Below are 24,206 nucleotides of genomic sequence, written 5' to 3'. Positions count from 1 at the left end.
GGAATTGTTTTTAATTTTTCTTATTTTTTCTTTGCTTTTGTATGTTGTATCTTTATTTTTCTTTTTTCTTTTATTATGTGTTCTTGTATTTATGTTTTTGTAAAACTTCAATAAATATTTCTTAAAAAACAACAACAAAGGTCGAGTTCAGCTGTTCCAGGAACTTTCTTTTCACTTGCATCTCCTCTGGTTTCTTGCACATGGAATGTGAATCTCGTAGGCCTCTTTCCCCCTCTGGGGCAAATTTGCCCCAATCCCTGTAATTCTTCGTAGGAAGGTGACCCCTGAATATCCCCTGTTACTCACAGTGCTCAGCATAATTGCAACAGCCTTCATCTACCGCTGACATCTTTTATCAATCATGGTTGCTAAAATACAATTGTGTGTCACTGGAACATTATGCTTGCCCAGAGAGGCATTTTTGCTCTGGCATGGAGACTCACCAGAGCCTGAGTCCTAGCATCTTGCAGAAGTATTCTAAGGCGTTTAATTATGGCTGGTGATTGCGGTACCTACTGCCATCCTTGGGTATAGGGCAGACTTTGAATCCAACTGAAATAGGCAGAGAAGATGTGCCCAAATATGAAAGGATCTCTCCTGCTGCAGACCTAGAGAAGTTAGCTTCTGTGAGCTGGGGCATGTCTTGACAATTTGCCTGGCAGTTGTGCCACCACCTCCTTGTGCTGTTTTCCCGGCGACAGATGAGCTAGATAGATCCATTCTGGGCAGTGCAGGCCTTACAAGTCCTGCAGTAAACCAAAGTAAGTCTATACTGATCCAATAACAATGGTTATGCTTTCTCTCTCTTTTCCCTCCCCACCTCATCTCCTTCAGATCACCTCGTGGCCCATGGACGAATGGCTGAAAAAGAAGCCCGGAAGAAGTTTAAGCAGATAGTGGCAGCTGTCCATTTCTGCCACTGTCGTAACATCGTCCACAGAGATCTGAAAGCAGAGAATTTGCTTCTGGATGCAAATCTGAACATCAAAATAGCAGGTCGGCCATTTTAAAAGATGGAAGCATAGACTACCCAAGCAAAGCAGCCCAGGTCAAATCCTGGCAACTTGAGGTTTCTGACAAGTGACAGATCTTGCTGCTTCTTCTCCTGGCCACCAAGAATGGTGTTCCACTGCCCTGCCAGACTTTTAGGGCTTAGTTATTCATGATTCTGCACCTCCACTTGGGGCCAGCCTTCCCTGCTGCTGTTGCACCGCTGAGCTAATCCAATAGAAATGATTAGAAACCTTTATAGAAAAACTATGATACTGGGTGGTCTCTGAATTGCTTCCTTCCTGTTTCTCTTCCAGATTTTGGATTCAGTAATATCTTCACGCCCGGTCAGCTGCTGAAGACCTGGTGCGGAAGTCCCCCCTATGCTGCCCCTGAACTCTTTGAAGGGAAGGAGTATGATGGGCCAAAGGTGGACATTTGGGTAAACCATCAAGAACCATTCTGCACTGCCAGCATTTCTCTTTGCAAGGGGAGGGGGAGGGGAACGCTGCTTCTGGAGCACACTGAAGCAGCCCTTTTGTCACTATATGCATTTGATCAGTGAACCAACTTTTGTCATTGTCCATGTGCAATAATTTTAAACTTTTTAAAAGATATAAGTGGGACCTTTTTAGAAAGGGGCTCCTCTGATCGGGCGCCCTTTTCTTAAATAGATTTTCCTTACTAGGGCACATGTTTGCTTCATGCTGCTGTTGCCCCAAATGACACCTAACGTTTGTGCCCTCTTCTCTTGCAGAGCCTTGGGGTGGTGCTCTACGTGCTGGTCTGCGGGGCCCTGCCTTTTGATGGGAGTACGCTGCAGAACCTGCGGGCAAGGGTCCTGAGCGGGAAGTTTCGCATTCCATTTTTCATGTCCACAGGTAAAGGCTCTGTGGGGAGATGTCCCCTTCCTCTTCCTCTTCCTCCTCCTCCTCAGCAAAGTCAGCAGCTACAGGTACTGGCTGACATCAGGGGTTCAGTTTCACACTGGCAACTTCTTGAATTTGAGGTCACCTTGCTTGGGACAGCCATGCCTGGCACTCTGATCTCTTTAAAATAAAGAGCTGCAACAAAATCCCTTGTAGACTGAGTAACTGCATTTTACTGCCCAGCTGTTGAGGACACCAGGTGATTGCAAAACTATCAACTGCAGAGAATGTCAGAGAATTTGGATGCTAGGTGGTCTGGGCCAACATGCTAGACAAGAGTTGTAGGTTGGGTTCTTTTGCTCTCTCTTTTCCTTCTATGTGCTTTGAGCACTACTTATATGGGAGCTGAACCTGCCTCCTCATAGAAATTCATGGCTATGTTAAAACTGGATTTTCAGTTTCTGGTGTACTTCTTTTTCTGCGGGTCAGAGAGAAACTGCTTCAGCTGGAAAGCTGAATTGCAGAGGTTCTCTCTCCCCAGCCACCTGCTGCAGTGCCCTTTCCAATGTGCTGCAGGCAGACATTAGTAATTTGAGAGAGGTCTCAAAACCCACCCGCCTGCCCAAAATTCTGCTCCTGGAGCTGTTGGCGAAGAGGAAGATGGAACCCTACTTTTATGCTGGCTGTATCCAGCAGGGGAAGCCTGAGGCATTTTGGGACCTTGGGAAGAGATGGATGAGGGCTGTCTAGAGAAGAGTCCCAGACAGCTTGCATGCATTGGTTGTTTGTGCTTTGAATCAGTCATGAGAGACCTTCAGCTGGACCTTCCTGCTCACAATGCAGCAAGCCCACCCAGTGAACCTGTGTCCTTCATCTTCCTGTGAGCAAAGGGCTGTTTTCTGACTGTCCACATTTAACTGGAGGGAAATTAATTTTCAGCCTGCCGCAGCACTGTCTAGAAATGACTGCTGGCTTCCTGTTGGCATTGTTAATTGGAACTCATTGTGGCTTAATGACTAGTGATGCAGTGTGAGGCTTTTATCAGCTGGGCAGCAAGAAACCCGTTTGATAGCTGAAGCCCCAAGCAGAAAAGTATACCAAGGGGTGGGAGATGCCCATCGTAAGTGTACCCGTCATATGTGTAGTTTGGTTGAGACAGTCCATCTGTTGTTCAAAGGGCTTGAATTGAGAGATCTCTCTTTAGCAGCTAATTTTGCAAAGTCTCTTGTTTCACACACAAATGGTTACTAGAACAACTCTCTCTCACTCTCGCTCTCTCTCACACACAGAGCATGCAAAGTGCTTGTGTGTCCTGTCTTTGTGGCTGGTGAATCCAACTTACCTTGTGTGTCCTGAGACCCCTCCCCACGTAGCTTTCCCTGATAGCACTACCTAAGACCTCCAAAGCACTCCAGGACTAGGAGCTGCTGCAACAGTGGCCCAGCCAGTTCAAATGCAAGAGCCATATTAGTTTGATGATGACCAAACAAACAAACAAAACTGTTTCCAGTGAGCAGATGCATCAGAGACTGAACAGTGTGCCTTCTTTCTGTTTCCTTCATTTCCCTTCTCATGGCATTGAAGCCCCTGACTAGAGTGTTTGTCTGCACTTTTATTGGAGGCGCAGGGGGATGTCCCTTTCTAACTCCCATTGACTGACCAGGTCTAACTTCTTTGGAGTATATTGATACACCAAAACTCTCTTTCAGAACTACAGTTCTTGCTGCCAAAGATGTGGCATGGCTGTCTCTGGCCTATGGAAGAGAATGATTGGCTGCAGCTGAGGTGTGGAGTGTGGGGCCAAGGTGGGGAAGAGAGATCAGTGAGGGGCAAGTGCAGGAGAGAGAGCCCTGAAATGTAGCTGTGTTGTGGAAGGCAAAGCCCACCTTTAAAAACTGAGCACTTGCATTACAAATGGGTTGCACAGATATGACTGTCTCTCTCAGAATTGTATGGAAGACAGGCAAGAGCTTTGGGCCTGCTGCTCTTTGGGCACGCATCCAGTTTGGGCAGTCTCTGTCTCCCTGCTATGAGCTCCTCCTTAGGAGAGCTGGAATGAGGTTACTGCCTGCACAGCTCCGGTTGAAACGTTTCAATAATCCAACCCTGTTTTGTTCCATAAGCCTTTTCTCATATAGTGTTGGCCTTCCCCAACCTTAGTGAAGGAGCTGCTATGAAGCTTGGGGGTACTTGTGAGTCCATTGTTGTAGCTTGAGGCTCAGGTGGTGCAGAGTGCCTTCTATCAGCTTTGGTTGGTAGCCCAACTGCACCCCTATCTGGACAGGGATAGTCTAACTTCTGTCATCCATGCTACGATAACCTCTAGGTTAGATTACTGCAATGTGTTATACATGGGGCTGCCTCTGAAGACGTTTTGGAAACTTGAGCTGGTGCAGAATTCAGAAGCCAGGTTGCTTACTGGAGCATATAACCCCCGTTCTGGCCTGACTGCACTGGCTGCCAATTAGTTTCCGGGCCCTATTCAAAATGATGCTTTTTGACCTATAAAGCCTTAAATGGCTCTGGACCGCAATACATCAAGGATTGCCTCGCCCCATATGAACCAACCAACGGTCATCATATGAGGCCCTTCTTTGTGTGCCTCCTCAGTGAGAGGCTCGGAGGGTTGCAATGGGCCTTTTCTGTGGTGACTCCCCACTTGTGGAATGCTCTCCCCAGGGAGGATTGCCTGGCACCTTCACTACATATCTTTCAGTGCCAGGCAAAAACATTCCTCTTCTTCTAGGCCTTTGGCTAATTAAACAATCTAAGGCCTTTTAAACTACATGTGGGGCAAGTATTGTTATTGTTCGTTATTATGGTATGTATTTTTGTGGTTTTATATTGTAAACCAGCCTGTGATCTTCAGATGAAGGGCAATATAGACATGATGATGATAATGGTGATGTATTTTATCTGTACATCAATTTATCAAAGCCCAACATTCTTCTTTGGTTTCTTGTGGGAAGCCCAGTCACCACTAAGCAAAAAAAGTAAATGTGTGACTTAATGCTAGATTTCTGCTAATGGGATACCCTAACCTAGGGATCGGGAATATCTGTGGAGGCCCTTCAGATGTTGTTGTGGAATTCCCATCACCTCTGATCATTGGCCATGCTGACTGGGACTAGTGGAATTGTGTGTGTGTGGGGGGGGGTCCAGCAACACCTGTAGGGCCCCCACAGGCTTCACACCTGTGTGTTTAAAAAGTAACTTTGCTTCTTGGAGTCTTGTGGCGGTCAGCAGAAGCCACACTTGGTTTCTCCAGTGGCCAGATCCTAATGAGCCTGGTGGTTTGTGTTCTGCAGCTGTTACAATAAGGGAGTAAGATTTGTTATGTTGAGATCTTGTGGGAGGTGGGTTTGCATTGTGTGCAGCCAAGCCTTGCGGGGTTGTAGGAGCTTAACGGGGTTTTCCTGATATTTACATGCATCCTGGTGATGTTCAGAAGTGGAATGGCTCCCCTCCATGTGCTGAGGCGGGTGTGGCTGGTGATGGCTCCCTCTCTCCCCAGTTCCTCAGCAGCCTCTTGCTGTTGTCTTGCAGAGTGTGAGCACTTAATCCGCCACATGCTGGTGCTGGAACCGAGCAGGCGGCTCTCCATGGAGCAGATCTGCAAACACAAGTGGATGAAGCTTGGGGAGGTGGATACGGAGTTCGACACGGTGAGCCAGCACAACTCTCCTTCCTTGGTGGCTCTCCATCCAGGCAGTTTACTTGCCTCCTTTGTCTTTGTTTCCCCAAGGAGTTCAGCTTCTCTCAGCTCTTCCTTGCCCTAGGAGGTTGCTTGGGAGATGGAATTGAGATGTGTTTTCCCAGCCAGTCTGTGACCAGCTAGCCCCAAACCTTTAACAGCTCTTGTGCTTTTCCTTGTTGTGAAAGCTACAGCCGTTGAAATGCTCTGTTCTTTCCAGTTAATAGCCGAATGTCAGCACTTGAAGGTTGAGAGGCAGATGGAACCATTGAATGAAGATGTGCTGCTTGCCATGGCCGAGATGGGGCTGGACAAGGAGCGCACCCTCCAGGTACTGGCTGTCTCCAGGCATTCTGGGGTAGAAGTAGAGCGGCTTGCCTTGGGTGTGAGGCTGATCATTTTGTTGTTTCCTTGCTTTCCCAGTCATTAAGGACAGATGCTTACGATCACTACAGTGCAATCTACAGTCTGCTCTGTGACCGTCTAAAGAGGCATAAGAACTTGCGCATTGCCACTCTGCCCAGCCTCCCACGGACCATGGCCTTCCCAGCACAAGCCAGCATCCAGGTTAGTCTTCTGTGAGGTGCAGCTCTGTTGCTTTCAGATTAACTTACACAATGGGGCAGTTCCAGAGGGTGCCTGGCTAGCAGCTTGCACTGTGCAAAACTAGCCTTCATGCAAGGACGATTGCTATTTCTCTTGGAGCTGGAAATGATAAACTCTTGTCTGTGTAGGCAGACGGCCTCTTTAAAATATTTCGGGGTTTGTTACTTTGAGAAGGTGACTGACAGGGCTGCCTTCAGCATCCCCACAGGTGCCCACTCAGCCTTTCTCTTCCACCTTGGGCAGCTACTTCTGTTGCTGGTCAGCAGGAGGGTCCCACAGTAGATTATTTCAATTTCTTACCCATAATATGTCAAGGCCTGCAATATCAATATAGCAATTTAAAATACAATATTAAAAGCAGCTTAAAACAAATCATAGTAATAAGAATTGGGTGTGTCCTGGAAATAAATATATATATATATATATATATATATATATATATATATATATATATATATATATAAATAAATATCTGCCTCTGGTGGTGGCGGCTGAGCAAGAGGAATGGGGCTGGGCTTTCCATGGGCTTTCCGCATTTGGTGTTCACAGTTTGGTTTGGTGTCTGCTTTGCAGGCAGAGCAGGCGGGCAACCCAGTGAGCATCAGTGTCCCACAAGTGCAGCTCATCAACCCCGAGAACCAAATAGTGGAGGTAAGTTGTTTTTCTCTTCCAGGATCTCCCCTTGTTAGTCACAGATGCTTCTGCATTTCTCCCCACAAACCACCTTACGGCATGTGTTTCTGCCCTAGACTGATGGAGCAATGACTCTGGATAGCGACGAAGGCGAAGAGCCGTCCCCTGAAGCTCTGGTCCGCTACCTCTCCATGAGGAGGCACACGGTGGGAGTGGCTGATCCTCGGTGAGTTTTGCTGCCTGCTGCTTCTTACAAACAATCCCAGAGCCATCAAAGGGCATTGAAAATTTCACTCATTGCAGCCCTCTGTCCTAAGAGGGACCTGGCTCCTGTCTCAACTTACTGGCAGGTGTCACCTCTGTAGTGACACATTATCTGACAAGTTTGACCTGGAAAATGCTGGCCTCCCTTCTGCTGCTCCTAAGTGGTGGGAAACAAACCAGCAGCCCAAAATGTGAGCAGAGAAGCAGGGTTGCCTGGACCGTCTCCTGAGTTATTGTGCATGTGTTTGCAGCACGGAGGTGATGGAGGATCTCCAGAAGCTGCTACCTTGTTTCCCACGCATCGCACCCCAGGCCCCCTTCCTGCAGGTGGCTCCCAACATGAACATGGCAGCCAACATGCTTCCGATGCAGCACCTGCAACCAACTGGTCAGTTAGAGTACAAGGTATGGCAAAGGAAACACTTTGGGAACTCTGAGCATCAGTCCTCATTCCTGTGAGATTACCAGCTACCATGGCTTCATGAACCTGTTGAATTGGACCTAAAACCAAATTAAGAAGACATCCCCCTTCCCTCTCACACACACACCCAGCTGTATGACATGGAGACCCTAGTCATCATTGTCCTGTCTGCCAATCTAAGGGGATGAAGTCTCCACTGCTATTTCAGTGCCTGCTTTTGTGTGATCATGGTTCTCCCATGCCCATCAGACCCTGCTGTTTCTCCTGACTCTTGAGGTATGCAGCCAGGGTTTGGTAGAGATGCAGAATTTTCTTGCAGGAGCAGTCCTTGCTGCAGCCCCCAACTTTGCAGTTGCTGAACGGAATGGGACCCCTTGGACGGAGGGCGTCAGATGGAGGAGCCAATATCCAGTTGCACGCACAACAGCTCTTGAAGCGTCCCCGGGGCCCTTCTCCACTTGTTACAATGACACCAGTAAGTAACTGAAAGATGACTGGGGTGGGGTGGGTGTGTTCTGGCACAGCACTGTGCCCACTTTTCACAGTATTTCACAGCTCCATGGATGTGGACCAAGTGATTGCATTCTGCTTCTTCTGGGCTTATTCATGGCAGATAAAAGTGGTGGTCCTGCCACATGCAGAGTGCCTCTCTCAGCTGGCCCTTCACCCTTGCTGGTGTAGCATGCATCTTCTGGAACTCAGTTTTTCTCCCTAGTTTTCCTACTGGCCCTTTCCCCACCTGAGACTGCCTGGCTTGCTCTATGTCCATGGGTTTTTGGGGGGGTGGGGTGGACAGGATCAAGTGCATATGACGAGATGGTGTTTCTCAGATCCATGGCCTAACTCCCTATTCCTTCTGAAGGAGTCCTCTTTTTAAAAATAAACCCTATAAAACCTGTTTAGGAAATGAGGCCAAGGCAGACTTTTTATTGAGACATTCATTGACACAAACTAAGCAGCCCTGCCAAGCATGTCCCTCGTGAGTCCTTTGGACTTAAGGGGCATCAGGATGTGTCTCGCTTGGGGAAGAGCTCAGCCTCTTTTTCTTAGTTCAGAATCTTTCTTGGGGTATCTTTATCTTCTGTGGAAGCAATGAACTTCAGGTGGGGCTGGCTCTGGAGTGGGAGTGTGTGGGGAATGGTGCCAAGTGTGGAGTACCTGGGTGTGTAAAAACCTTTCTGCAGAGCCAAGCCCCCTTCCCTTTCTTGTCCTTCCAGGCAGTGCCCGCCGTGACCCCTGTGGATGAGGAGAGCTCAGATGGAGAGCCAGATCAAGAAGCTGTGCAGAGGTAACACTCCTGCTGCTGCTGCTGTTGCTGGTGGTGTTGGTGGTGGTGCTGTCTTCGGAAGCGCCCTCTGGTGCCTGGCAGCTGCTTTAGCCATAGCTAGGCAGCAGGTTGGCTTGTGGTTTCTGCTTTGCCTCTGCTTCTCTGGGAACTGGTGTTTCATGTAGACTCTGCTGCAGCTGTGACCTGCTCCTGCTCCCTCCCCTGGTCTTCCCACTAACCTCCCTGGGTAGGTGGATCTTCTAGTATTTGGGGCCTCAGCTGTTAGTATAGCTCTTGGAAGAAGATGCCTACAGTCGACACCCTGGCTACATCTGTTCTCGCTGATGGGGGTCCAAAACCGTCAACTACAATTCTGCTGCTGAAGCCGTTTGCTTTAGCATGCTTCTTTTGATTCTCCTTGTAGCCTGTGTCCCAAGGAAAGTCTTGCAGGCTGCCGTGGTAGCAGCTGTGAACAGCAATCTACCAAGTAGCTTGCTATTTAAACAGCAGCCTTCCTGATTTCCAGGCAACTACCTTTGCTTGTAAAGAGCTCAGAGTTTGCCTGGAAAAGATGCCTCCTTGAAGATTGGGGTATCCGTTCCCCTTTAGAGACAGAAGAAGGCAGACAGAAACTGGGTATAAAGGTTGGTTGGTGAGGCAGTTGACGCTTTTTTAAAGGAATGAAATATCCATGGAGGATTCTATCAGGGGTAGCTGTGGTTCCTTATTCCATGTATCTGGGGGAGGCTTTCTAGTGGTTCCTCTTTCCCCTCTTCAAAGCTCTTGGGAATGTAGTGTCCTCTCCATTCGTAGTGTCCATTCTCCAGCACCCTCACTACTTTGGTGAACAGCAGTCATTGTATGATGGGGCAGAGCTGCGGTATGTAAATCAGATGAGACTGCCTTTGTGGCATGAAATCTGACCCTGTGTGATATTCTTTATAATGGCTCATGGAACTTATTTTTGCTGAGTTGATACAGTAGCTCCTCTAGCCTGGAGTAGTCTAGCTGGCAATGCATCTAGAGCCCAGCTTATTGGTTCATGGAGGTTTTTGCCTCTGTTCCCTTAACTGGAGATTCTGGTCACTGGACTAGGATTCTTTTTATACATACACCTGTCTGCCTGAATCTGTTTTTAAACCGAGACCACTGCAACTCAATATTTGCCAACTTTGACCAGTCATGGCTTTCCAAGATCTTGGGCAGAAAAGCCTCCTTCCCATGACCTGTTTCTCAAAAAATGGAATAGGAGATGCTGTACATGGAACTTGGAGCGCCTCCATGGCAGACAGGTGCTTTGCCTGTGAACTATGTCCCCTCCTCACTGCCTTTGGGCTAGGACAGATGTCAGTCTTGCTGGGCAGGTTAATGGAACCAACATACTTGAGTCAAATCACCTCACATACTGGGATGAGACTACATGGCTAGAGAATATGGTGTTGCCTGCCTTCCCACTTAGCGTTGGCTGTCACACCATGCCACGGGCTGCCACGTCTCAAGAGTCAACATCCTTCCTGCAGGGGTGGGTGCAAATATTGACCTTCATAGAATGGTGTTAGCTGTTGTGCTTGCAGAACCTTGGAGGGGACCCATGGGCTGGCCTCTCGCCTCCTGCCCTGGGTTTGTTTGAGGTACCTGACCTTGAATTGCAGCTCGTTGTTCTCTCTCCCTCCAAAACTGCTTGATGTAGTTAAGGGAAAGATTGGTCTCTGGGATATAGAAATGAAACACTGTTAGCAAGTGGCAGATTTAGAGCTCTTCAGGAAATGACCCGATCTCCACCTAAGATGCTGGCTTGTTCCCACAGCACTAACTCTTCTCCATCCTCTTAACTCTGCTTTCCTCCTGTGTGGTGGTGGTGGTGGTGGTGGTGGTGGCAAATAGGTTTAATTGCTGCTCCTCTTTGGTCACAACGTAATTGGCATTAAAATCTCTGAAGTCTGTACAAGTATACTATAGCCAAAGCTCACCAGTTTCCCTGAACAAAGTTCCTCACTTGCCTTTTAAGCTGGCTTTGATAAATGGATTCAACACTCTCAGCAATGAAATTAGGAGAGAACTCAGGAAGCCAAGTTGTAGGTTACTCATCTGAGAGCCCTATAAGAGCTGGTCCCTAGCACAGATCCAGGAATTGTGGGGGTGGCATCCCCCCAAACTTTCCCTTCCCTGGAGGCAAGTGAGCCTTTCAGAGGCCCAGGCTGCCCTTCTATCTAACTTTTGCTGAAACATGGCAGCTTTTGCATACATGACCTGAACAATTCCCTTTGTGTTGGACATCCCCCTATTCTCTCCTCTTCTTGTCCAGGGGCACCCGGAAGTGCCCAAGAACAGAGTCTAGGTGGCGCTCTTGATGCTTCCTTCTAGCATCGCTTAGACCAAGTGCTGGAATGGTTGGATGGCCAGAGGGCCCTTGCTCCTTTAAGAGTGGCGCAAATGAAACCCTTGTCACAGCCATCATTTACCCCACCTTGCCATGTTCAGAAAGGCTGCACCAGTGGAAATTCTCCCCTCTGGGTAACTCTTAAAGGCTGAGGGGACTTGCCCCGTGTGCAGTATTCCTGGTGCGTGAGGCCTTGACCTCTGCTTGGGAGTCCTGTGTCAGAATGAGCTGCCTGTTTCTCCAGGAAGCTCGTTAGCTTCATTGGCCCAGTGCCAGCATCAAGATAGCACCTTCCCCCACAGTCCCCTTTTCCGGCAAAAAGGGAGCCCTCCTCCTTACACCTGCTGCAACCTTCTGAGCCTGCTCTTAACCTCCACCAATGCTTTGCTTGGGTTTTCTGTAGGCTGGCGTTTCTGCTTTCTCCGGAGTTTCCCCAGGCCCCAAAAGAGCGGTCTTTCTCCCATTCCCATTAAAGAAACTCTTTTGAGAAAGCTGGGTGGTGGGTGCCTCCACTGCCTCGCTGTCCCCTTTCTCTAACCCCCTCGCTCCCTCTTTGGAGCATTCCAGGCACAGCCCCCACCCCTCCCTCTCACCAAATGTGCTCCTGCTTGTTGCAGATACTTGGCCAATAGGTCAAAAAGGCACACACTGGCAATGACCAACCCCACTGCGGAAATCCCGCCCGACTTGCAGAGGCAGCTAGGACAGCAGCCCTTCCGCTCCCGGGCATCACACCTGGCACCCGACCAGCACCGGTGAGTAGGTGGCACCGGCCGCTTGGGCAGTTCTGCACCAGGGAATCTGTCCTGGGCAGAATGGCACCCCCTAGCAGAAAAAAAGAAAAAGGCTTTTTTGGATCAGGCACTTGAGGGGGCTCTCCAGGCCCTCTACATGCAGGAGAGGATTAGACAGGAGGCAGCTGTCGCTCAGGCCTGGGCATGGCATAGCAAGGGTGGGACGCTTTGTTACTCTGTTGGGGAGCAGGAAACCTCTGTAAGAAAGGATGTGTTACAGCTGTTTCTGTCTGACCAATTGGCTTGGCTGGAATAACAACCCAAAACTCCACTTGACCCCATTTGTTGGAGGGGTGAATCAGCAGTGGAAGTTAGTTGAGAGAGTGTCGGCAGCTCCTCCTCCTGCCCCCCCCCCCCAGGACAAAGCTCTCAACTTGACTCTCTTTCACGTCATATGAACATTGACCACGTACATAGTTGCAAGATTGTTACCCTTGGTGGATGGGGTTCACACAGCATCGTTTGAGTGACCTGAGGCTGTTGGAATAGTCTGATAGAGGTATGGGCTGCTACCTCACCATAACACCCTTAGAGGAGAATCTTTGAACCTTGTTTGTGTCAACAGCTCTGTCATGGGATTGGCACCACCAGAACTGTATGTGTTTGCCTGCAATGTTTCCTCGCTAAAATTCCAGGGGAGGGGGGTGGCTCTGGCAGAGGAACAAGTGTGACCTTTGACTGTTGTGAAATGGGCTCTACATGATATCACACACACACACACACACACACACACACACACACCTGGACTCCTGTTGCAAGTCTGTCCACATATGAGCCGTAGCCCTTCACCCCCTCCCACCCTGCTGTCCTCCTGTCCCTTTAGTCCTAGGTGTGAGCTGCCGCCGCCAAGCCCCTTCCCTGACCCACCTTGCTGCGGCTTGCAAGCCTGTTTTGTAATTGTCGTCAGGATAGCTTCTGAGCCGAGCAGTGACATCGCCAGCTGGAACAGTTGAACTCTGAGCTGGCTGAGGCCATGCTGGCGCCACGCTGGAACCTGAGGAAAGCAAAGATAAGCTGTGCTGGCCCTGGGTAACTCCTGGTTAAGCTCTGCTGCAGGACAGGAGCACAGTCCTGTGTGACTCTGACAGGGACATCATGGGGCTGAGTAAACAGAATTCTTTGGCGGAGGCAGCTCTGAGCCCAGCATTTCCCTCCACCCAGCCTCTCAATGTGTTTCCCAGGTGCCCAGTTCCTCCTGCTGGCTTAAGGAAGACCACTGCAGGTCTCTCTCCTGGCACACCTGCCCTTCTCCAGGACTTACACCAGGGAAGGTGGGAAAGAGATAAGAGCTCTTTCTTCAGCTCTCTTGGCTCCAGGTGACTTCAAGGCCTGAGTAGCTAATCACTATAGGTGTTGGCACGTGAACAGGCTCTTCTTTAATCCACCAATGATTCAGTGTCAAAGCCCCTTTCCAGCCACCCATGACAGGCACAACATTGCAAGGAAATGGTTGCTGTTTCCCTTGAAGTTCATTTAACTGGTTGGCGGTGGCATCAGAAGTGGGTTTCCTAGGCAGGGCACATGGGTGAGAATGAAATTCAACCAGTTCTGGAGATGCTGAGAGTCACTTCACCTTGCAACATGGCCTTGCAACACCTTGCAACACGCAGTGGAAAATCCTTTGTGTTTTAAGAGGGGTTTCAGCAAGGCTGCATCTTGTCTGATGCCTACCAGAGCCATGATTTATATAGGCTGAGCTGAGCAGCCTGAGCCCTGCTGCTCTTTGGGAACCACCTCCTCTGCTGGAACACAGTTGGAAACGGCACTGCAGAGCCCATCTCTGTTGTCCACCTTCCTGGGCTGCCACCCCAAGACAATTTGCTTGGATCCAATGTTGTGGTTGGGAGTGGAGAGGTGGGACTTGCTTGGCGCTGCTTAATTCCTAATGAGGCCATGTGACTTGCACTGAGCTATTTGGAGGAAAGGCGGGATGTATATAAGTCAGGGAGGGGGTCGTATACTCTGCACATGCTCACCCTACATTCTACAGTGAACCATTCCTGTCAATCTCTTGCTTACATATAAAGAAGAGTAAGCCTAGCAGGGCTTTGCAGCAGGGAAGGCAGAGGGTGTGGACCTGCAAACCCATTTCCTTCTTCTAAATTTCTTTAGTGCGGGGCATCTGTGAGCATTGCAGCTAGTACCTGGGCCAGATGTGCTTATTGGGGAAGAAAGGGTTCTACTGAAGCCAGGCTCCCTCTGAGGGGGAGTCCTTTGCTGTCCTTTGACCTTTGGCTGGCACTGCCCTCCCAGCCATCATATTTTCATGTAATATACTGTCAGCAAAAGGGTGCTGCAAGGGCAAGAGTGATAAGAGGGGGAGAGAGACAAGTGGCAGCATGCCGGTTGAGAGGATCTTCGAGCCTGCAGTGTTTAGGGGACTCTGGGTCTTCTCACTGCTTAGTCATCACAGGCTGCCTTTCTGGAGTCTGTTGATACTGTGAACCAGCTGGGTAACCAGAATGATCAAGGGAGAGGAGCAACACCCCTATGAGGAAAGGTTACAGCATCTGGGGCATTTTAGTTGAGAGAAAAGGGGAGCACACGATAGAGATGTAGAAGGTGATGCACAGTGTGGAGAAAGCGAACAGAGAGAGGTTTTTTCCTCTCTCTTGAAATACTAGGACTCTATGATATTCATTAAATCTGAATGTTGGAAGAGAAGACTCAGGAGAGATGAAAGAAAGAGCTTCTTCACATAGCACATAGTTAAGTTATAGAATGGACTCCTGCAGGAAGCAGTGATGGCTACCAACTTGGATGGCTTTAAAATAGGATTAGACAAATTCATGTAGGAGGAGGATACTGACAATGGCTACCAGCCACAATGGTTATCTTCTGCATCCAGCTGGAAATCACAGCAGGGGAGAGGCTCCTGGGCTTGGGTCCTGCTTGTGGGTTCCCCACAGGCATCTGATGGCCACCGTGAGAACAGGATGCCGGACTAGAAGGGCCGCTGACCTGTTCTTTAAGTAGGCTTTTCTTAATGTTCCTCTGTTCTTATTTGGCTGGGACAGCTTTAGTAGTTAGCCGAGGCCTCCCTATCTGGGACACGATCCCCTGCTCTTGGCACTCTCTGGTGCTATGATTCAGCAGCTTGCCAATGACCCCCTTTTATTTGTGCAGGATAATGCAGGTCCTCCAGTGGTTAATGCCAGGGAGCGAAAGTCTGGAGGCCCTGGGAGCTGGAAGGTCAGCTGGGTGTCCCACATGGTTTGAGAACTGATGGGTCCTGGAGCAGAGCCACTCATTCCTGCTTCTAGGGCTGCAGGCGCCCCAGGACACCACACTTCCAATCTCTTTTGCGCACAGAGCAAGTTGGCAAGTTCCTTTGCCCAAACTGTGAGGGGTAGGGGCAGAACATGTCCAGGCTGCTGGGAACATGGCTTTGGTTAAGCTGGTGCCTCTAATCCCACCTTTCTGTCTCCATGCATGCACAGCTATGTCTATAAAGACTCCAACACTCTGCACCTCCCCACGGAGCGCTTCTCTCCGGTCCGCCGTTTCTCAGATGGGGCTGCTAGCATCCAGGCATTCAAGGCCCAGCTGGAGAAGATGGGCAACCACAGCAGCATCAAGCAGCTGCAGCAGGTACTGAGAGGGGAGAGCAAGGGTGGAAACCAAGCCAGGCAAGAAAGGGAGCAGCATGGGCCAGCAATGCAGGCTCCTGGCAGAACTGATCCCAGGAAAAGCTTCCTTCCTTGTTCAACCTCCAGCCACTTTTCACCTAGCATCCCACCATTGTTCATTGCATCCTCCCTGTATCTTGCTCTTAGGCCAGGTTGAATAATAGCTTTGTCTCCTTCTCTGCAACAAATGTAAAGCAGGAAGCCTTGGAGTCCTCGCAGCACTAGAGCAGCTCCCAGTGTCTTGTAGAAAAAGATGTGATGGTGAATAAGATGCTCCCCAGGACCTGCCCTTGAGATTGTTGTGGTGGGGAGGGAACACTCCAAGTCCCAAGAGGACTTTCTCTTGTCCTGCATCCAGCTGGCCTCATCTGGGGCTTTTGCCCCCTCTGGCTACTTTGCTGCTGTTGCTGGCAGTGCCTGAAGGAGCAAGTGCTATGTGGGTCTCTCCTCCTGCTGCCACTGAAGCAATGAGTGGGGCTCATCTGAAAACCAGAGGGAGCCACAGTGGCAAGGCTGCCTGTGAGCTTCCCCTTCTTGCCGTGCCCCCTCTGGCTTTCTTTAGCCAAGAAGCACCAAAAGGTCACTTGGTGCATTGTTTCAGGAGTGTGAGCAGCTCCAGAAGATGTATGGGGGCCACATGGACGAGAGGACCCTGGAGAAGACGCAGCAGCAGCACATCTTGTACCAGCAGGAACAGCATCAGCAGATCCTTCATCAGCAGATCCAGGTACTGGCACTTCCAAGGAGCATCAGGAGGAGGGCATAAGTGACTAGGATGTCTCTACTCTGGACTGTGCCATGCTAGCCCAGCCCCCTTTAGGACATGGCTCCAGCCCAGTGTTTCCCAAACTTGGGTCCCCAGCTGTTGTTGGACTACAACTCCCATCATCCCTAGCTAGCAGGACGAATGGTCAGGGATGATGGGAAATGTAGTCCAAAAAACCCCTGGAGACCCAAGTTTGGGAAACTGCTCTAACCCAATGCAGAAGGTTCAGTTCCCAGCAGCATCTCCAGGTTGGGCTGGGAGCAATTCCTGTTGGAAACAGGCGCTGCCAGTCAGTGTATAAAAGAGACTGAGCTAGGTGGACCAAAGGTCTGATTCAGTAGGAGTCCGCTTCCTGTGCCTCCCCCCACTAGATGCCCATGAGCATGTCTGTGTCAAGTGAAAACTCTGTCTTGTTAGCTCAAGCACTTGCACTGTGGTTCATTGGGGTGGGGGGGGGGAGAGAGAGAGAGAGAGAGAGAGAGAGAGAGAGAGAGAGAGAGAGAGAGTTGTCTAGTGCTGAAATGCTCCTCCCTGTTGGTCAGTATCAGGAACACAGGAAGCTGCCTTACAGCAATTCAAAATATTGGTCCATCTAGCAGAGTATTATCTACACTGGCTGGTAGAGGCTTGCCAGGGTTTCAGGAAGGATCTTTACCAGCTTTAGCTGGAGATGCTGTGTTGCCAGAGATTGAACCAACTCTTCCCCCATTTGGCCCTCTTTCTTTAGATAGGGCAACCTGGAGAGTTACAGTTCCTTCCCAGGTAGTCCTTCTGCCCTTTCAGCTCTCCCCACCCTCCCCAGTCATCAGCAGCAGCATGCTCCAGAGCCACAGTAAGTGCCAGCAGCATCTCTCTCCATTCCTGAGCTTCAGCTGCCAGCCCTTTGGGCCAATGTCCGACAGGTTGCTTTCTCTGAGGCAGCCAGGAAGAGAGTTGCTTGAACGCCTTGGCATAGCTTGGCTCCATGGGGCTGCTTTGCCCCCATTTTGCAGAGTGCTCTCAGAGTGTTCTGCGGATGCCGCTGCTCACCAGCACTCTTCTTTGTTCCCTCTTTCCTGTGTGGTGCGCAGGATTGTGTCCGCCCTCCTCAGCCTTCTCCGCCACTGCAAGCTCCTGGAGAAAGCCAGCCTGCTTTGCTCACTCACCAGCTTCAGAGGTAAGGAACAGCTCCTGCACTTGGTAGGCCTCAAGCCTTCTCCGTGCCTTGCAGGAAAGTGTTGGCACCTCCTTGCTCAAAGGGACCCAGTCTCAGCTTGATTAGCCTAGGCGCTTTGGCCTGCTGTAGCTGGGTTTGTGATGCCGAGAGGCAAAAAAGGAAAGGTGCTTCAGTTAAGATGGAAGACTCAGAAAAGTTTTTTTTTTTAATGAAATATTTATTAAGATTTTTCAAATTCAATACAAAAAAAAAATCAAAAAGAACAAAAAATGCAAAAAAGAAAAAAGATTTAAAAACACATGAAATTTACAATTCCATATTTTCATTACCATATTTCCCAGACTTCCCCACACCTCCCCTTCTTGTATTCCAATTCAAATTGCCTGTTCAACAAGTTCCTATCCCCAATTTTTAACCTTTTTATATTTAATTCATTTTTTTTAAAAAAAAGAAAAACCAATTTTAACTTAAAATTGTGTATTGAGGTACAAATATTGATGTCTATAAGAAAAGTTTTTTTTTTTTTTAGACAGACAGGCGCCTTCTCAGCTGGGAGGTTGTCTTATTGTGTTCTTTTCAGGAAAAGGCTGCACAGGCCCATGTAGTCCCTGCAAGGACTGCCTTATAGAGAAGGCTGGGGAATGGCAGGGCTGCTGGGGCATTGGCCAAGTGGGGAAGCCCCCTTCCCAGCTGCTTCCAATGTCAGTCCCTTACCCCACCCTTCTTCCACTTCATGCTATAGGTAAGCTTTGGCCAAGGCAGTGGTGGTGTGTTTTGCCCAGGCCTGCTCTTGCCTTCTCACTTCCTGTCAACGTAATCCAGTGTATTATGCAATACAGCCTGGGTGCTGATATGCCATAAAATCTTACAGATTGCCTGGCTCTCCCTTACGATGACGCCATTAGGCCTGTGCTGGTGATTTTCTGTGGTGACATAAACATAGCTGACGTGCTTGTGTGTGTGTGTAGGTTACGGATCCAGCCCTCCAGCCCACCTCCAAACCATCCCAGTAACCATCTCTTCAGGCAAACGGACAGCAGCCCCCCTCCAGTCAGCAGCAGCATGCTCCAGAGCCACAGTAAGTGCCAACAGCATCTCTCTCCTGCCGAGCTGCATTTGGATTCTGTCCCCATCCCCACCGGGGGTTGCTTGCTCCATCTAGCTGGGAGAGTCCCAGGTTAGGCAGTCTGCCACCTTCACCATTAGAACTCAGTTGAGGGATGAGTGAGCAATCACAGTTGTTTCCTGAAATAGTGGACAAAGAACCCCTCCTCTCTGCTTACACAGAGAGTAGCCATTGTGAATCCCAGCCAAGGCAGTTAATGGAAAGGCTTCCATTTTGCAGGTGCAGCCTCGCCGTCGCAGTTCCAAGGGATGCCCTCTCACAGCGCCATCTTCCAGCAGTCGGGCAGTTGCTCACCTCCGCCCAATGTGGCCCTCTCCTGCATGGGCATGCCGCAGCAAGTGCAGGGGCAACCGGTAGCCATCCAAGTGCAGGAGCCAGGAGATGGGATGGGCGGCAGCCTCTTGCAGGCTGGGCGGGGCATGCCCACCCCCGCCAGTGCCAATCAGCTGCAGATGCACCATCGTGCCAGTCTGATGGCCTCCCTGACTTACGGGCACAGGCCCCTCTCCAAGCAGCTCAGCGCGGACAACGCAGAATCGCACAGGTATGGCTATGGCAACAATGGGGTAGTTTCCGGGTGTTATGTGTGTCAATTCACAGTTGGCCTGGCTAGCAGCTACGCAGAGTGTGAGATACCCAAGTGGTGTCCTCCCTGGACCACAGTGCTTCTCTCTCAGGCTAGGCCTGGTCCATTTGTGGGGTCTGCAGGCGGTGATGACATCTTGCTTAAGTAGGTTTGGAGAAAGGGTTGGGTAGATGGGCAGAGGGGCAGCTGAGCAATGATTATTAGCCAGGCTCTCTCTGAATGGAACTTTTTCTCTGTCCTGAGGCTGGATGATGTGGGTTGTGGAAGTGATGAGGTCATCTCTTCTTTCTGGGCCAACTGGCTGGCTGCTGTTGAAGACCAGCCCAAATCCTCCTTCCGGGCCGCAAAGCACTTGAGGCACGGTTCCCTGGAGTGTCTCCTGTGCTCCTAAAGAGCTTCCTTCCTTCCTTCTCTCTCTGTCTCTCAATCCGCACAGGTATCCGTCAACTGGCTACGACCAGGTGCACTTGCACCCCCACCTGTTTCCGGAGCAGGCCCGTGTCCCTCCAAGCAGCTACAGCCCAGCTACAGCAGTGGGCTTCCCTCCGCAGGTGGAGCAGTTCCCCAGCTTCTCCCAGAGCGCTCAGCAGCAGCACTACGCCACGTCAGCCCTGCAGCAGGCGCTGCTGTCCCCCACCCCGCCAGACTACAGCCGGCATCAGCAAGTCCCACACATCCTGCAGGGCCTGCTCTCACCCCGGCACTCACTCACGGGCCACACGGACATGCGGTTGCCCCAGGCCGAGGTGGCGCAGCTCATCAAGCGGCGGCAGCAACAGCAGCAGGAATTCCAGGAGCTGATCCGGCACATGAGCCAAGGGGAGAGCGGACATGTGGCTACCAGCGTGGCCCAGAAACTGTCAGAGCGCCAGGCTCTGTCTTTGCCTTATCAGAACACTGACACGTACCACCACCCTCACCATCACCACCACCACCACCACCACCACACCAGTCCCCAGCACCTCTTGAAAGTGAGGGCGCACGAATGTATCCAGCAGGCGCCAGCCTCGGTGCCGGCCCACGGGTACGCTCACCAGCCCACCTTGGTCCACTCGGAGAGCATGGAGGAGGAAGTGGACTGCGTGTGTGAAGGGGAACGGGACAGCTTCCCAGGCAATAAGACCAAAGCTTGCCACGAGGCTCCACTGCTCTTAAGTGCTGGTGGTCCTGGGGACCCAGACGCTTTGTTTGGGACTGCCAAGCAGGAGCAGGAATTGGGGGCGCACCATTACAGGCACCAGCCAGCCACCACCTTCAGTCGGAATAAGGTGTCCGGTAGAGGTAAGGCCAGGCCCTGCCCAGGGGCACAGAGCAGGGCACCGTTGGGTGGCCAGTTGGGTGGGGCTGGCCTGGATGAGCAGGGCAGGCAGGGGGCGGAAATAGGCGAGAAACTCTGAGGAATAGGTCCCGCCTTTGCATGCTGCTCTGCAGGTGGCACCTGTCTTGATGGAGGATGGGCAGGTGGGAGGAGAGCAGGGCAGGCTCCCATGGCTTATGGGCGTGGCCAGGGTGGTGGTTGGAGGGGGGAAAGGGGCTTATTCGCACCGGACATCACTGATTTATGGAATCGGCTGCCACAGGGTGTCATGATGGTCCGTGGCTTTCAAAGGGGGTTAGACAAATCCATGGAGCCTGCAGGAGAGGAAATGCCAACAAAGGGAAACCTCAAGCTTGGAGCCTGCCTGCCTCCTGATACCATCTTCTGAGGTGTAACAGCAGCAGGGGGCTGTTGCCTTCTTTCATTCCTTGTGAGATCATTAAGAGGCATTGGGACCAGAAGAGTCATTGCCCTTGTCCAGCTGATCTCTTCTGATCACCCAGGGCCCTCCCGCTTGCTGCTTGAGTTAATGGCAGTACAGTGGATTGGCTCTAGGAGAGGCAGGCTCAAGGCCCAGCTGAGCTGGGAACTCAAATGGATTCTGGGGTGAGCCACCATCCTCTCTTGGTCTTAATCATTCCCTCTGTGAAATGGGAGGACAAGCAAGGTAAATACCGCAGAGCCAATTTCCAAGTTGGTATAGAAGGATTGACCTTGTGTGAATGGTGGTGCCTTGCCCCTACCCCCACCCCAGTTCAGGGGATTAAGAGTGCAGGCAGGTCAGCATTCAGGCAGCCAGCAAATGCTTCTGGAAGTGTTTGTGGCACAGGGTTGGTATGGGGGTGAATTTGCTCAGGAGGAGAAGGAACTTCTTGGTGCTCTCAGGACATGGGATAGTGGCCCAGGGGAAGGAAAGCAAGGAAGCCAGGCTTCACATTTGCCTCCTCAGCCAAGCTAAGAGCGCCTGTGTGTTCCCTTCCACCTGCCTGGCCCTGGGGCTTGATGAGAGCATCCTGATCAGGACCCTATTTCTCTTCCTTGCCTTGTCCAAATATGGCCTGCTGCTCATTTTGGTGGTGGCAATGGGATGCTGCTGCAATATCTAGCAGATGTCAGGGGCAGGCAGCTGGTCATTGGAGGTCCTCCATTTGGAGGAGCAGCAGGAAGGAGGGCAGAGGCCTCTCTGGTGGCAGAGTCGGCCATATTTCCTCTCTCCTGCCTGAAGCATCCTCTGTTTGTTTTTCCAGGAAAGTTAAACTGACTCCAGCTTTGCGGCTACATATAGAAAGAGTGGTGTGATAGACGGGAGTCCTGGGTACTCTTTGGGATTGTGAAATCCTGGCTAATTATTTATTTAAAGTCCTTTTTTTATCCTCTCTCAAGCTGAAAAGGCTCCCAGAGCAGCTTACAGATTTTTATTTACTTATTTATTTTTAAAAACCCACAGCCACTGCCCCTTGCATTCTAAAAGGCACAACACAAAAAAAAGAAAAAGGGATAGGGAGGGAGGAGGGGGAAAGTATGCTTAAGCACCAGTTCTGAAAGTTTAATAGTCCTTTAAAACAACAAGCTGGGCTGAAAACAGTTGGGGGGGGGAGCCCAAAAGAGCGTTTTCCCTCCTGTCCCTGTTTTCCATACGGAATCCTAGTTCTGACCAAAAGGCCACCTCCATGCCTCCTACTCATTGGCCAGAGCCAGGGCTTGTTGCACCTTAGGCCCTAGGAAAGAGCTTTGGGGGAGATACAGGTGAGGACGTTGTGCTGTGCAGATGCGAGGCATCTGCCTACAGCGCTGTCTGCTAGTAGCCCTTTCTGTGCCCTGTGGGTGGTGGCTCCTGAGGTGATAAAGGACAGCCTTTACACCCTGCAAGAACAACAGTTTTGTCAGCAGTTGATCTTTGGCCTGGCCCCTTTGGAATGAGGAGCACCGCCCTTTGGAATCGTTCCACTGCATGTCTCCGCTGTGTGGAATGGGGGAAGGTGGGCCCATGCCAGGAAGCAGGCTGTGCCTTGGGGGCCTGAGCTAGGCACTTTATGCCTGTTGGGGAAGGATCTCCTGCACAGGCTCCACTGCAGGGAACAGGAGCTGCTTGTGGGTCTTTGCACACCTGGGTGTCCAATAGCAGGTGTCCCACACATGAGAGAGGGAAGGCTGCCTTTTTTTTTGTTTTGGGGTGCTGTGTAGAGCTGCAGTTGGCTCTCAGCTCCTCCCATATCCAGGGGCATCTCCACAGGCTGTGCCGCAGAGAGTCTACACAAAGCGTGGTTTCATACCAGGAAGTGGCTCTGCTGCTGCTGCTGAGAATCAAAGAGGAGGGGTGTTTGTGTTGTGATTGGCAGGTTGGCCCTCAGCTGGTTGTGCTCTGTCGCAGGGCCATTCTGAGGATAAAAATGGGGTAATTCCCATGAATGTCTTGATGGAAAGAGTGTGCAGTGAATGAGAAAAAGGAATGAAAAGGGGTTTCTCTCTCCTTGTACTTACGGCCTGAGCCAGAAGGATTTTAGGGTACTTGTGGTTGGGGAATGGGTGCCTTTGAAGGGACATAATGGTCTTTCCCCTCCCTCCTCTTTTGTCTCTCTCTCCCTTGCCCACAAAGACTCCATGGCCACAGGTTGCATGGAAAGAAGCTCTCCTGGTCACGTGGAGATGCCAGATGCAGATGGGCCAGAGGGTTATCCCACAAGGCCGATTCCTGGTGTGCATCACAGATCCCGGCCTTTGCAGAGACACCACACCATTCAAAACAGTGACGATGCCTATGTATGTTGGGGAGAGGGGTGTTGGTGGGGATGGGGGCCCCCTGTGTCAAGGTGACACACCTGTTCTATGGTGTGGTGGAGGTGAAGGCCCTGGTCCCACCTCCTCTGGCCAGCCTCTTCCTTCTCATTCTTTAGCAGTGCCCCTTGCAGGTCTCTGAGCCTTTCCTTTCTCCTGCCTGCAGGTGCAACTGGACACTCTGCCAGGCATGAGCCTAATGGCAGGGAAGGCACTCAGCTCTGCCCGCATGTCCGACGCTGTGCTCAGCCAGTCTTCCCTCATGGGCAGCCAGCCGCTCCATGATGGGGAGAGTGAAGAAGGTGAGTGCTTGGAGCCTCCACCGCCGCCAGGTGGTGCCTCTTTGCATGTCCAACCAAAGGCATCTGACTTAGGGCTGGGCAGAGTGACCCGCTTGCTTGGCCTGGCCCAGGAAAGCGAGACGGGGACAGTTCTGGATTTGAGAGGTGGGGAGCATCTGTGAGTGCTCTGTGTCTGTGGGCCTGGAGTGGGAACGGGCACATTAACAACTCCACCCTTCTCACACTAGGCACCAGGTTGAAGATCTGGTGGGACAGCGGGATCCTTGGTTAAGCTTTCCGGGTTGAGCTGCAGCCCTCTCTCCCTGGGGCCTGGGGCATGCTCTGTGGCTCCTAAATCTTGGAGCCAAACACACACTTCCAGGCCTTGCCTGAGCTGTCACTTCAGCTTCCCTTGTCTTTGGTTTTGCAGACTGTGGAGAGAACTTGGAAGGTCAAGAGCACCTGAACCTAGCAGATGGCAACCAGCATCTAAACACCTCTTGTTACTCTTCCACGTGTATTACTGACGTCCTGCTGAGTTACAAGCACCCAGAGGTGCCCTTTGGGATGGAGCAGGCTGGGGTCTAGAGATCAGGCAGGCTACAGTAAGTAGCATTTGAGTCCAAACCTGTGCCAGGCACTGGGGAGATG

General features: G+C 51.0%; 1 protein-coding gene and 1 long non-coding RNA gene across 3 annotated transcripts in view; both read left to right on the top strand.

Annotated features, from left to right (window-relative positions):
- The window catches only part of SIK3 (SIK family kinase 3), a 100,267-nt gene that overhangs the window by 73,458 nt on the left and 2,603 nt on the right, over window positions 1-24,206 (top strand). Inside the window, exons 4-24 of one of the 2 annotated variants that reach the window (XM_083588346.1) lie at window positions 835-996; window positions 1,308-1,432; window positions 1,748-1,871; window positions 5,406-5,524; window positions 5,774-5,884; window positions 5,977-6,120; window positions 6,733-6,810; window positions 6,909-7,018; window positions 7,308-7,461; window positions 7,797-7,952; window positions 8,695-8,765; window positions 11,742-11,879; window positions 15,359-15,509; window positions 16,149-16,274; window positions 17,384-17,469; window positions 18,438-18,547; window positions 18,815-19,139; window positions 19,618-20,462; window positions 23,096-23,259; window positions 23,441-23,576; window positions 23,986-24,160. In XM_083588346.1, the coding sequence (XP_083444472.1) occupies window positions 835-996; window positions 1,308-1,432; window positions 1,748-1,871; window positions 5,406-5,524; window positions 5,774-5,884; window positions 5,977-6,120; window positions 6,733-6,810; window positions 6,909-7,018; window positions 7,308-7,461; window positions 7,797-7,952; window positions 8,695-8,765; window positions 11,742-11,879; window positions 15,359-15,509; window positions 16,149-16,274; window positions 17,384-17,469; window positions 18,438-18,547; window positions 18,815-19,139; window positions 19,618-20,462; window positions 23,096-23,259; window positions 23,441-23,576; window positions 23,986-24,143 (3,593 nt within the window). In that variant the 3' untranslated portion in view covers window positions 24,144-24,160. The remainder of the gene's footprint in view (window positions 1-834; window positions 997-1,307; window positions 1,433-1,747; window positions 1,872-5,405; window positions 5,525-5,773; window positions 5,885-5,976; window positions 6,121-6,732; window positions 6,811-6,908; window positions 7,019-7,307; window positions 7,462-7,796; window positions 7,953-8,694; window positions 8,766-11,741; window positions 11,880-15,358; window positions 15,510-16,148; window positions 16,275-17,383; window positions 17,470-18,437; window positions 18,548-18,814; window positions 19,140-19,617; window positions 20,463-23,095; window positions 23,260-23,440; window positions 23,577-23,985; window positions 24,161-24,206) is intronic. The other variant, XM_083588347.1, reaches the window with a different exon arrangement.
- On the top strand, window positions 20,476-21,993 carry LOC310750840. The gene is made up of 2 exons (XR_014542329.1): window positions 20,476-21,192; window positions 21,254-21,993. It is a non-coding gene; the product is annotated as an uncharacterized lncRNA (long non-coding RNA).

Source organism: Podarcis filfolensis (genome assembly GCF_964270895.1).
Source record: "Podarcis filfolensis genome assembly, chromosome: 15".
In the NCBI taxonomy this organism is placed as follows: Eukaryota; Metazoa; Chordata; class Lepidosauria; order Squamata; family Lacertidae; genus Podarcis; species Podarcis filfolensis.
Note: the sequence above shows the minus strand (reverse complement) of the source record. Positions and strands in the feature narration are given on the sequence as shown.